This window comes from Pleuronectes platessa, chromosome 17, assembly GCF_947347685.1.
Source record: "Pleuronectes platessa chromosome 17, fPlePla1.1, whole genome shotgun sequence".
Taxonomy (NCBI): Eukaryota; Metazoa; Chordata; class Actinopteri; order Pleuronectiformes; family Pleuronectidae; genus Pleuronectes; species Pleuronectes platessa.
The window spans coordinates 13,267,915-13,280,857 of record NC_070642.1 but is presented as its reverse complement, the minus strand read 5'-3'; the positions used below and the strand labels follow the sequence as shown (position 1 = coordinate 13,280,857).

The 12,943-nt window shown below is 40.5% G+C and overlaps 1 protein-coding gene across 1 annotated transcript in view; it reads right to left on the bottom strand.

The window, feature by feature from the left end:
* Positions 1–2,723: 2,723 nt before the first annotated feature.
* Positions 2,724–12,943, bottom strand: part of LOC128460635 (uncharacterized) — a 41,391-nt gene continuing 31,171 nt past the window's right edge. Inside the window, exons 6-7 of the mRNA XM_053445879.1 lie at positions 6,039–6,254; positions 2,724–2,807 (exon numbers count right to left, since the gene is read on the bottom strand). Of these exons, the coding sequence (XP_053301854.1) occupies positions 2,724–2,807; positions 6,039–6,254 (300 nt within the window). The remainder of the gene's footprint in view (positions 2,808–6,038; positions 6,255–12,943) is intronic.

Below are 12,943 nucleotides of genomic sequence, written 5' to 3'. Positions count from 1 at the left end.
TTACCGGGAGAGGAGAGCTCTAAATTCTGTGTTACAGTTGTGGTCTGGAAAGGGTTAAAGGGAAATGTCAGATCCTGGGGAGGAATTTCTAATGAGGAGTTTATTTAAAGACATTAAATGAAAAGTGGTGTTGAAAAGGTCAGCTGGGATCCGGTCAGGAGAGCAGGAGGAGGGTTTCAGTCTGGATTATGTCAAAGAGGAGGAGGGGTGGCCATTGTTTCCCGTTAAATGTTCAGCCTAATATTACGTTTCTCTTTAAAGAACAAAGCAAGTTGTTTGATTTTAGTGGAAGAGGCTTGGGCTAGTGGACGTCTGTATTGAAGGTTAAAATGCTATTTATTTGTTTTATTTATTAGGTATTATTTAGGTGTTTGAATGGAGAAAACGAATGGACCCGTTCATTATGCTGATTTCATTGCTACTGGGATGTTACAACCAGCATCACCAGCTTCAGACACGGTACTTTTGAATTCAGAAGATGAACGTCCTCATGGTTCAAACATTACATCTGCAGAGATAAGGACAACAAGAATCCCTGTGAGCCGAGAGAACTCAGTTAATGGAGAGACCATTAAGGCTTCTGCTTCCTTTTCTTCTTCTATCGTTCAACGCTGTGGTCCAACTTAATTTCAATCTGAGGCTCCTTTAATACCCGTTGTTTTGGCTTGGCCTAAACGGGAAAGTCAGAAGGACAGGACCAAACGAAGTAGGTGGACTACTAGGTTGTGTATGCAATACTTTTGCATGCAGTTGCGTGTCTGTGCTAAGGTGTGTTTGTCTGTTAAGCTCTGAAGGGCAGGTTGGCACAGGTGAGGATGACAACCAGGATGTTTGGATCACATTTCTTTTCTCTGAGAACAAAAGGATGAAGTTTGACACACATGCACGGACACAAGCTAACCGAGGCTAATCAGATGTTACATAAAGCTGTTGGCATCTTGGGGAAAGAACAGCTGAATAAGTCAGTGTGTTAATGCTGTTTAGCGGCACCATAGCAAACAGATGATCATGCTAATGTGCTTTAATCAGGGAATCCGCAGCAGATGCTTTGTTGAGAAAAACCACGCTGTACTTTTTTCTGAAGGAACACAGACATCCTTTGCTGTTTGTTGTTCTGTGAAATGAAATGGTCAAACTCTGCTCTATACAATTATAGTTAGGGGATCCATACATCGCTCTCTACTGCTCCCTGTGTCGCACACAGTTCACTGCATCACTGTGAACGACTGGGAGCCACATTATCTGCTCCTGAAGCCAGTAATTGCTGAACTTGGAGCAACGGGGTGTAGCGGCCGAGGCTACAGGAACAAGCTTGTCACCAGCTCGGCTAATTGCTCGGATTTCTCTCTCCGAAAACTCCCATAATTAACGGGGGCAGACTACTCCCAGTGAAAAACACGTTTGCCAGTAAAAGGGTTCCTGTCACTTTTGTCTCTTGGCGATGCTCCAGCAGCCATCAGGTACCTGCACCGCTGCCAAGTGTCCAACTGTGTCCAGCAATTCAGTACTTTGAATATGTCCATTTAAAGCCTGTATTTTACACATAAGCTGTGTCACAAACACATCGATAAGTCACAGAGGCAACTATATGTTTGCTTATGATCCTTATCGTGAGGATGTTTTGCGGAAAATTATTATGACTCTTACTTTTAAAGGGGAATTTTCAAATACAGTGTTTTACTTGTTATGGATGAGTCAAGGATCTGAATACTTCCTCAACCACTAATCCATTGGATTTGTCCATAAGAAATGAATGGTTTCTATGTGAAAAAACAAACTAATGTTGGACTACAGCAATGAAGTGGAAATTACAAGGTGTTAAATGTTAGTTTCCATTTGCAAAATGGGGTTTAAATGTTAAAGTTTTTGCTTAAAATGATGTAACAGTGATCTCTCACACACTCTGACATATATTCATGGCACACACACACTTACACACCAAATTGTGCCAATATTGGACACGTAAAGTCTTATCTTATCTTATACAGTCATGAGAAGAGCTCATGTCTGCAAGGTGCTCTGCAAAGGTAAAGGTACCAATAAAAAAGGCAATGCAGCAGATAGGCTTGCTGCCAAAATGTAACACACACACACACACACTGTGCCAATAGGATTGGACTCTGATTTGTTGAACAAATCATGAGCATGATGGAAAATTAAAGTACAGTCGTGTTGGCTATAAATCCATTCTGACCTCTCACCCAGTGCCACATACACACACACACACACACACACACACACACACACACACACACACACACACACACACACACACACACATACACGCACACACGCACACACACACGTAACAAGTACAGAAACATACAAATGATCAGTCCTGTGTTTTTCTGCTTGTAACCACTGTTTTACTGGTTTCGGCAAAACAACAAATAGTAATATTGGTTTGAAGACACTGGTCGTTATCCTGTGATAAGGTGGGATTAGAGGCCCCTGTGGTGAGGTAAGTGTGTGTGAATCATTCCTGCTCCCACGGCCATCAGGTTTATAGGGCAAAGGAAACGACAAACAAGAGTAATAGAGGAATAAACGGCAGAGGATAAATTTGAATTGATGTGGAAAAAATAAACAAAGGAGCAGATAATGAAGAGAAACACGACCCGACAGTGACGTAGGGACGTGACGGAGGGCGAGTGAGCAGAGGACTCTCAATGTAAAGTTGAAGGAGAAACAAGAGGAAGTGGAGGAATACAAAAACAACAAGCTTAGTTAGGTGGTGACTTACTGTTGTCGCCGGGGCAACAGTAGCTGTCTGGGTCTGACTCATTGTGGTAGTACAGGTCCATCGCCTGGGAAAGAAACACAGTAATACTTAGTCAGAAAAATTCACACTCTCAAACAACAAAAACAAATGAAAACTTTAATTCCGTTTCACACTGTTGAATTGTATCCCCTCCTTAACTTCCCGGTGTTCTGCCGTCTCCTCAACTCAGGAGTAATGTTCACATAAATACAAGCCACTATAAAATAAACACAATATAATTAAAAACTATACGACTTGTAGAAACCTACATAAATCATTTATTGATTCATTTTACAGCGACATTAGAGTCTGTGCGTCCAACCCTACAAATCCAGTTTGGGCAATTTACAAATGGTCGAATAGACTTCTTGTGCAAACTGTAAAGCCCTTTGGCTTTTAAGATTTGTTCAATTACATGGCCATTAAAGTTAAATGATAAAGGCTAAACGCAAGACCCAAACAAATCTGATGTGAATTAAAAAACATACTTTTGCTGCACTAAATTATATTTGATTTATTTGGTTTAATTTACTTCTATCTATTACTTCTCAAAGACAAAGTGTGGAAAGCACAAATCTAAGCTGCTCATTCTCAGCTCCTTCAAAGTTCTGGTTTCGCGGTGACAACATGAGACCTTTTTGAACAGAAGAACCCTAAATCAGCATTTCCCGACCCGGACTGGTCCGTGCCCCATTTTCGGTTGGTTCACCAGAGTGACTCGTTTTAATGTGACCGAGTTTCCAGGGTGAGTCTGTGTTAAATCACTCGGGGCACTGGGCTGAGAGCGGTGAGAACCCTCTGCTCTATAACATGACGACACCGTGTGAGACCCAGCGCCAGATTGAAAGACCAGCTCGGGCCAAATGTTCAAGAGGATCATCTGCCACAATGTGCTCATTTACACCTGTATACTAAATGTGCAGTATACATTATGAATCTATCAGACATCTTTAACATCACAAATAATAAAAACAATTCTGTTTTCTATTATTATACTGTTTTTGTTTAAATGTTGGATTTCTGTATTGTTTTATTCCCTGATCTTAGTTACCTTAGTCCTGAAATGTTTACAAACATCTAAAGCACTTTGTTTTGAAAAGTGCTATATAAATAAAGTTTATTATTATTAGCATTATAATGATTATTATGATATTGATTTTTATTTTATTGTACTGTATGTTACATTTTAGATTTCACCTGCAGCTGTTAAGTAGATGAAATGCACTAAAAAAAAATATTTCTCTTGACATATAGTGGAACAGAAGTGTCAACTCAAAATGTGAACTTGAGTGAATGTATGTACTTTGTATGACTGCATGTATGTGTGTAGTTGTGTGTGTAGTTGTGTGTGTGTTTGTGTGTGAGAGTTGATCTTATACATGTGGTCATAATAATCAATCCATTGCTCTTTCCGTGGCTAAATGACTCAGGGACATACAAGCTAACATGTCTCAACAGGAGTTACTTCGGGTTGCTCCACTTTTTCACTTCACAAACAGGCACAGTGTGTTTTGGCAGCTGTCACAGGACCAGCAGCATGAGCATCTCAGGACACTCACATGAAAATGCTCAGTCGTGTCAACATTTGTTCATTTTTTTAGGGATTTCGTTGTCAGGCATCAACTTTTCTAAGTGGCTCTGTCAAATACAGTCTTAGCCTAGTTTGCCGTTCCCCGTTGTAGCTCGGAAAACTTATCGCATCCCTCTGCGTTCTCCCAAGGGTGTTTACTGAGAGTGGTGCAAGCTGAGGCATGAGCGTGTGCGCCTGCGTTTGTCGGTTGTTTATTCATTCGGAGATGCTGCTGTCAATAATCTGCCCATCATGCTGATCATTCAATATCTGTGTAAGTCTTATAGCTAACAGTGGCCTCGTCTGTCTGTCTTTTTCTTTCAGATGCCCGGCACATAAACACACACACAAACACAAACGCACACAAACAAAAACACACACTCACTCAAAATCGTTTGTCCTTTCCCTTTGACTTTGCCTCTCCTCCGTCACTCCCTTCCTCTCTTTTACTTCAGGTTGTTTATCGATTCAGTCAAGAGACTGGATGAAGTTTTGATGGTGAATCCGTTCATTAATATTTCATGACGGATTTATTTTCCCAAAAGAAGAAGAAAGGACAGTTTGGGTTTTTCTGTCATAGGCAAAGAGAGACAGAGGGAGGAATAGTTCAATTTTGTCTTTGTAAAGGTCAAGAGGAGGCAGAGGCCTGAATGACTGGTCTGTGAGTCATAATATAAACATGAAGCTGATTCAATTTAACAATAAAAGAAATATGAACATTTCTCTGAGTGATTTTCATTGGCTTTTGTCGATGGAAGCACAAGTTTAAATAAATAAAAAAAGGTGCAAATGTACAAAGGAAGTGACAGGAAGGAAAGTAAGAAAACTTTGTTTTAAGTTATCAATGTGGAAATGTTCTTTTTTTTATTAAGATCTTAAGATATTTAGGTGTCTTATTTTGCATATATTGGTGTTATATTTTAGGGAATAGTTAAGTCACCATTCAAAGTGATTACACTTAACTTAATGATTTCTAATTTAATGATGCAAGAAAGTGTTTTCCCAGACAAATTTTTGCTGTGATTTTGTTAAGAGAGCGACGAATGATTTATATTACTCCGTCCATCTGTTAGTCTGTCACACCTCATTTGCCTTCATTGTACTTAAAACGCACATTTTCTTTGATTTGCCCTAATCAAGTCATTTTCTGATGCTCCCTCAGGGCAATGTTAAAGAGTTGTGTTAAGTTGTGTTGAATGTCGTGAACATTTTTCATCTGATCTGTGGTGAAATCGTGGGTGAAACAGACAAAAACTGCCTTTAAAGTGGTATTCTCTAAAACCAGGACACAAAAACTGTACCACGCAAGAGGATCATGTGCTGAAATCAGTGTTTGGACATAAACAAACAAAGTGTATAGTATTTGCGATAATTACAAAGTTGCTTCAAACTTATCATCGCGTGAGGTGTTGTCATCTGAGACGTACCCTTAGTATTTTGTCAACTGTCAATTTGTGTTATCATACAAATGTTTACTCAACACAACTCAGAGAAAAAAAGAGTAAGAGCCCTGTTTTATTTTATTGTTATTGTTTTAATGGTTTCTTGTGCAGTGTATCTGATTTATAATATTCATGCAACCAGACATGATAATGAGATCATTTCTCTGTGGATTCCCTGACGTCCCCTGCTTCCCTGGGCTGTTTACAGTTAGGAATGAGTGTTTGCTACCTGTGATTTAATTAGCAGCAGAGAGGGCGAACTTGCCTGTGTGCGTTGGCGCGGCTGCCAGATGTCCTCCATGGTGTAGCTGATGTAGGGTCCGCTGCAGACGGAGCACTCCAGCATGACAGGGCTGGCCAGGCGGGGCGAGGCGTGGAGCCCCCAGGACTGACAACCCCCCGGGTGGCCGTCCGACTCGGCCTCCCTCTGCCTGGCTGTGCCGTCCTCGTGATGGCGACCCAGCATCTTCCACTTCCTGACCTGTGAGGACGTAGATGTGTGGAGAACACGACTCAATATCGCTGAGAAAGTTATCCCAACGAAATGATATGCAATCAGATAAGCACACAGCCATGATCCACAGTGTTACTTCCAACACAAACCCCCAAGTGGGAGTTTAGATTGAATTTAATGACGAGCTCAAACTGTTTAACACTTACAACAAGAATCTTAATTATCATCATTATCCATCTGCAAAAAAGAACTGGAATCAGATCTCAACTTGCTATCGAAGGAAAACACGTACAGATAAACGTCCTCCTGTATTTATTGTCACCATTTGTCCTTGAGCTGATTATGGTCTGTTTTCCTCATGAAAAAGTTAGCGTCTATCCTAATCTTAATTTTGTCAGCTTATTCCAACAAGAACCCCAATCTTAACAGTTTTATAATCTTAAAATACAGCCATACCCAATCCAGCTGTGTATTGTTAAAACAAAAACTGATCTTACTCTACTTTACTCTGATTTGAAGGCCTCGGGTTTAGTTTACAATTACCATTACATTACCATGAATCAAACATGGCCTAAACAACCCCCCACAGATCTCCCCAATAATCATAACGTCATTCTGAATTTAAAAAAAAAACTGTTTTAAAACATGATAAAATGGTTGGTTTTTCTCTATTCAATTTAATTTGCAGTTTTATTGTAGCTGCTTTGACTACAAGCTAGTTGCTATTATCTGGCAAGTATGGCGTTTTAAATAGTATATTGGTGTATCAATATGAATTGGTACAAAATAATAATTGAGGCATTATCTTGGTATTATTTTCAACCCCCTCGATGTTAAATCCACGGTCACGCCCCTAAATAAGACTGAAATTACCTAATAGTAGTTCAATCTTCATTTTAATTTGACAATATTGACAAAGGTCATTTTATTTAGACTCGCAGATGAACCAACCAAAATCTTAAGTACAAAACAAAGAAGGACGCTAAATTGTTGCAGTAAGATGTGAAGCCGACTTCAAATGTATTCTAATCACTCACAAAGGTCTAATTTGATTTAAAGATCAGCAAACAAAATAACTAGCTTCAGTGAACATCATCACTTTATGAGGAAGATAAACGAGGCTCATTGTTAAAGTGCACAGGATGCAGAGAGTGAGTCAGTCTGAGCCTCAGCAGTAATCTCCTCTCATGTGACACACATAAACATAAACACACACACACACACACACACACACACACACACACACACACACACACACACACACACACACCAGTCACACTCAGTCTTCATCACTCTTTAGCATATGACTTGCAAAACTGACAAAATCTTTATCGCAAGCATAAAAACACCTTCAAAGCACACACGCACACACACACACACACACACACACACACACACATATGCACAGAGAGAGACAAATATAAGGAGCAGGGAATAATGGAAGATAAGGTCAAGATGCACATAGTTCCTCAGGGAAGCCAGTTGCACAGATGGATGTGTTAGTGACCCAGAATGGCTCTTAGGAAGGTAATTGGTGTCCTTGCCTCGCAGAGCGGACAGGTTCAGTGTCTGCAGCCATTTTAAATGACTCTTATCAAGGCCTCTATCAGCGGCTGCTGCTCTGCCGGGCCTCGACATTACCAGAACGCAGAGTGCATGGGGAGAGGTTGTGTGTATTTTAAGATCTCGTGTGTGTATTGGAAATTGTGTCCCGTGTGCTCGTGTTTGCATTTGAGTCCAAACCTGCAACTTGGCAAAAAGTCGTGTGAATAGTTGTTCACTTGACTATAATTATAGCTCAGTGCTAGAAGTCAGAACCTGATTCAAGCAATTATAGACAGCGTCAAGTGCAACGTGATACAATAACAGTGTGCGGTAAAAATAAAATTGTCTTCGACCTACAGCCAAAGTTGAATACATTTTAATTATATAAATACATATACAAATACAACTATTCACGTGTTTGCAGGGTAACGCTGTTCTTTTAATTATTTATATGTCTGTTTTTTAAGGAAAGAGGAGTAGCAATCCAAATTTCATTGTTTAAAGCACTTACATGTAAATAACACGTCATGCCTTGGCTTATAAAAAACGTTTAGTTGTTTAAGCTTTATGTAACTAGTAAAAGTAAAAGGTTAACGCCTACAACCGGTAGACACAGATTACAAAAATCAATGACAACAGTAAGACAGTGGCAGTTAGAAAGTATGTTGTTGTGGTGCACCCCTTCACACACAATAACACCAAAAAACAAATGGACGGGGGTGAATACATAACCTCCTCAGTGCAGGTAAGTACAGAAGAGGAAGTCCTCAGGGCAGAGTGATGGTGTCTGTGTGTGTTTATGTATACAGGTCATATACGTGTACTTTTCCCTGGGCAACATTTCATCACAGTAACGTATGTACGGAGCCATAAACTGTTCTTTATTAAGATGAACTGCAGCTCTAATACATCATCCTTTAGTCTGAGGCCTCTTTCTGAACCTTGCTTCAACTAGAGAGCCATGTTTTCTTTCAGTGGGTAAGAAATATGTCCACAGGAAGTACAACACTCACCCATTAGCACACACACACATATATTTGCAAGCCATGTCCAGACTCCCCATCCTCTTAACCCCCTTCCCTGCCCTTTGACCTACTTTCCTGTGGGGTATTATTTAGATTACCTAAGACCTCTCCTAAAGATCTGTCCTCTCCCCTCATTAAATCCGGATGTAATATAGTGCAGGGAAATTCTCATACCCAGGCCAGGATGTACACATCAGCCACAGAGTCCCATAAATCAAGAAATGAAAACATCACATGCTCCGGATCCAGACTTAAACAGACCCCTTTATTCTGTCGTCTCCTCACTGACCTCTTTAACAGCCCTGTGGCTTTTTGATAACAGTGTTATAGTCAGCAACAAAGTTATGTAAAGCATGTAAAGAGTTGCACTTTGCTCTAATACAGTAGATTATAAACAGTAGGATAAAGCTAAACTCAAAACAGTGTTATCCTGTTTGACAGGGTTTTCTGTTACATTAGGCACGAACCACAAAACAAAGTAGATTAACATATGAAATCATCAAGTCTACATATTTGATATAGAATCAGTTGAGTATGCCAATGAAAGCAGTTTGTCAACTAATTTGATTTCACCTTTATTGTATTGAATAACACTTCTCTTATTTGTTCCATGCTACACGAGCAACACCCCTGCATGAGGCCTTACTACAATAAACAGGAGATAAGGAAATCCTCCTTGCAGAACGGCCCTCTATCCTGGTAACCTCATTTCATTATTGTCCTGCCTATCCCCCCCTGCCCTCCACCTGCTCCCCTCGATGCATAACTCTCCACCTCCAACACGATGTGTGATGTATGTCTGAGCATCGAAGGGTGATGCAAACTGGGGGGGAAAGCGAGAGAGAGTAGCTGTGGGGATTGATGCAGTAGAATGAGGGAATAGGGTGCGAGCGGAGACGTGAGAGACAAAGAAAAATGAGTTTGAGAGACAAAAAGATAAACGGAGAGAATGGAAGAGCAAGATAGTCTTACATGCGCCATCCTGTTCTCAGTCAGAGATAAGACCTGCTCATTAACACCGAGGTCAGTCGGCTCCAATCGCTTTCTTTCCTGCTCTCCCTCTGTTCCTAGATCCCAAACGCAGCTCTTAAAATGAATGAGCAAGGGGAAAAGTCGGATTGCAAAGGTGGCGAGGCAAAGAGCTATGAGGCCGTGCAAATGGAATACAAACACCAAGTGTACAGTATCTCCCATGAGAGATTAAAGGCCTGTATCAAATCAACCCTTCGCCCTGCCACTTAACCCTACCCCTTCATTTTAAGAGTGGCCATGAGTGTTGTCCAAGTTCTCTATTCGATGTAGGGGTATTGACCATCTAGCCCAACAAACACCTCTTCAACCGTTGTGTATTCAGGACCAACCCTTAAAACTAAGGGGTGGAGGAAAATTCCTGAATGCTTCACGAGTGAAGAAGCAAATCAACATAGCGACTGCTGCGGGTGAAATGCTTATAAAACACTTAGAACATAAGTATAACATCTTGCAAAATAACCCTGAAAGAATCTTGAAATCCAGCGGAAAATCTGATTTTAATCCAAAACTGGATGAGTCACTACATAATGTTGGTTGATAATGGTTTTTAATATAAAAATATAGCATCATTTAATAATAATAATAATTATTTGTCACTGTAATAACATTGGTCGGTTGATGATGATGTAGCGAGTGGTGTCCCAACTCCTAGGGGAAGATTTTCCAGCCCTTCCCCTTGTTGGTCCGTTTGGAGGGGACACTACCCTGACTGGGGCACTTCATATAGGAGTACAGCAAAGGGAGAGGAATATCATATTAATCATAATGGGATATGGACCCTAAGCTGCTTTTGGTTTTGCAGATACATTCATCCTCCGCTGTCAGACTCTGACCGTTTTCATCTTCAAACCTTGACTTTCTAGAGAAACATTAATATTCATGGTCGGCCACTGTGCCTCAACCCATGCAAGTCCTATTAGAAATTAAAAAGCCTCTGCCCTCTCCCTGGACGTCTTTTCCTCCATCCTCTCACACATTTCTCTCTCATCTCTATAAATAGAAAATGACTATATCTGCGTGGCATGGAGCCTATTTACTCGCTGCAGGGGCTATTATGAGGTTTGTTTCGCTCTCCTTTGTTTTGACACTAAACCCTCGTCTTCCTGTCTCACAGAGATAGTCATAACAACCCAAACATTTCAAATGGCACAAGCACAGTTTGACTAAATAAAACCATTACAAAATACGCACGCAGACCAGGCATTTGAGGATGTTTGAGGTTAAACTGATTTGTTACAGGAAATTAAACTTTCTCTTGAATAATAAAATTGTGTGTTAATGTCACAGATTTGCGATGAGCTAAGAAATCAACACGTCATTGATCTGATGATGGCGCAAGAGGAAGTCAGCCAAGTGAACAGTCCAATGGTTGTTGACTCAAAACCAGGGGATCTCCCGCAGGTGATGAGGTATTTCAGTCTGGACCAAAGTGGAGAAGCAACCACTGGACCTTAAAGACCAAATCTAAACTTGAACCAAATCATGTATTTTAACAATTAACAGATATATTGGTTTCACCACATCTTAAAACACTGATTTTAACATATGTGTTACCTATGTTATGATCATTTCTCCTTTTTTTTGCTTGTTCATGGTCCTGCCAAGACTTTGTGACCACATTATGTGTATCTATTATTTTGACTGGAAATGGAATCCCAGTAAGTATCAACAGAGCCTTTTTACAGAACCACAGAATGCAGTGTGCAGAAACAAAGCTCAACCACAGTAGCCTTGTTGTTGTGCTTATTGTGAGTACGCATATTGGCCACGTGGAAGCAGATCAGGTCAGCTTAAAGCTCGATTGTCAAGTGTGTTCCATAAGCCTGAAAACCACAATGCACAAAGCAGTTTCAACAGAAAAGAAATGAGCATATGCACTGCAGAGTCCGGCTGCTGCTGAAGCTCCACCTGTGGTGCAGCGGCTTCAGTTGTTTTGGCTCAGCTCAGGAACATCAAGATGGAGGATGGGATTAGCCGGGTTCTCAGGGTAGATTAGATCGACAATAATTCCCAAATTCCCTCAGAATGAGACTTGGGACAGAGGGTGAGAGGGTGAGAGAGAGCGAGAGAGAGAGAGAGAGAGAGAGAGAGAGAGAGAGAGAGAGAGAGTATAACGTCCATTTTACATCAAAATTATATAAAAAAATCTGAATAGTCTCTTATGTCAAAATGATAATTCCCAGTGTTTCTCTAATGTTTAACCTGATTCTTCAATGACTCTGGCATTGAATTCTGAAATAATTTAAACCAAAATTGACATATTTCCCTTAAAAAAACTTTCCTTATATTTCAATACAAAGCCATGCAGACATGAACCTCAAATGCCTTCTATATCCCTAACACAAATGATTTAGGATATTTTGTATCATCTAAAATAAAAATAAAAACCTGTCTTACTTTTCCCTCCTCCGCTCTCCTCTTTTTTCTCACAGCTAATTCACACATCCGGCTGCATAACGATAATAATTCGAAATAATCTGAGAAACTGCTGGCAGTAGAAAGAACCTGTGTAATACTGCGGGAGCAATTTTGAAAAACAAAGGCACTGTGGCGTTTTGGTATGTATACGTAGACAGTATATCGACTGTGAGCAGAGAGGAGAGCTCCTGAAAGAGAAGCAATTCCAAGTGTATAACTCCAAACCACATCATTCCACTGCCAGAGCACTTGGCTTCGAAACAAAAGCATAGCTAAAGGATTAGCGGTTTCCCATTGCTAAGTGTATGCTAAACAGTGGTAGCTTAGATCATCTTTCCAGACCAGAGCCGAGTTCCCTCATGAAAATATGTTTAATCAGAGAAAGGTTGGAACAATAAAGAGGAGAAACAGCTGATTGCAGGAAAATGTCAATATTGTGAAGGATGTGAGGGACGATTGATTTAAGAAACTGATACAAACTGGTTTTGATACCACAGAAACTGGAAGATTCCGGCATCTACATGGAGAGAAAGTGAACACCTGCTGAGGCCCTCAACAAAGAGAGAAGAAAGTTTGAAGTCAATTAGCTGATGGATCAAATGAGCACAAACAGACGTTAAGAGTGAGAGGCTTTCCTCCCTGGTATCGCTACAGTATGCATGACAAGCCTGGAAAGGGATTTTGGCTCCCTGTGCG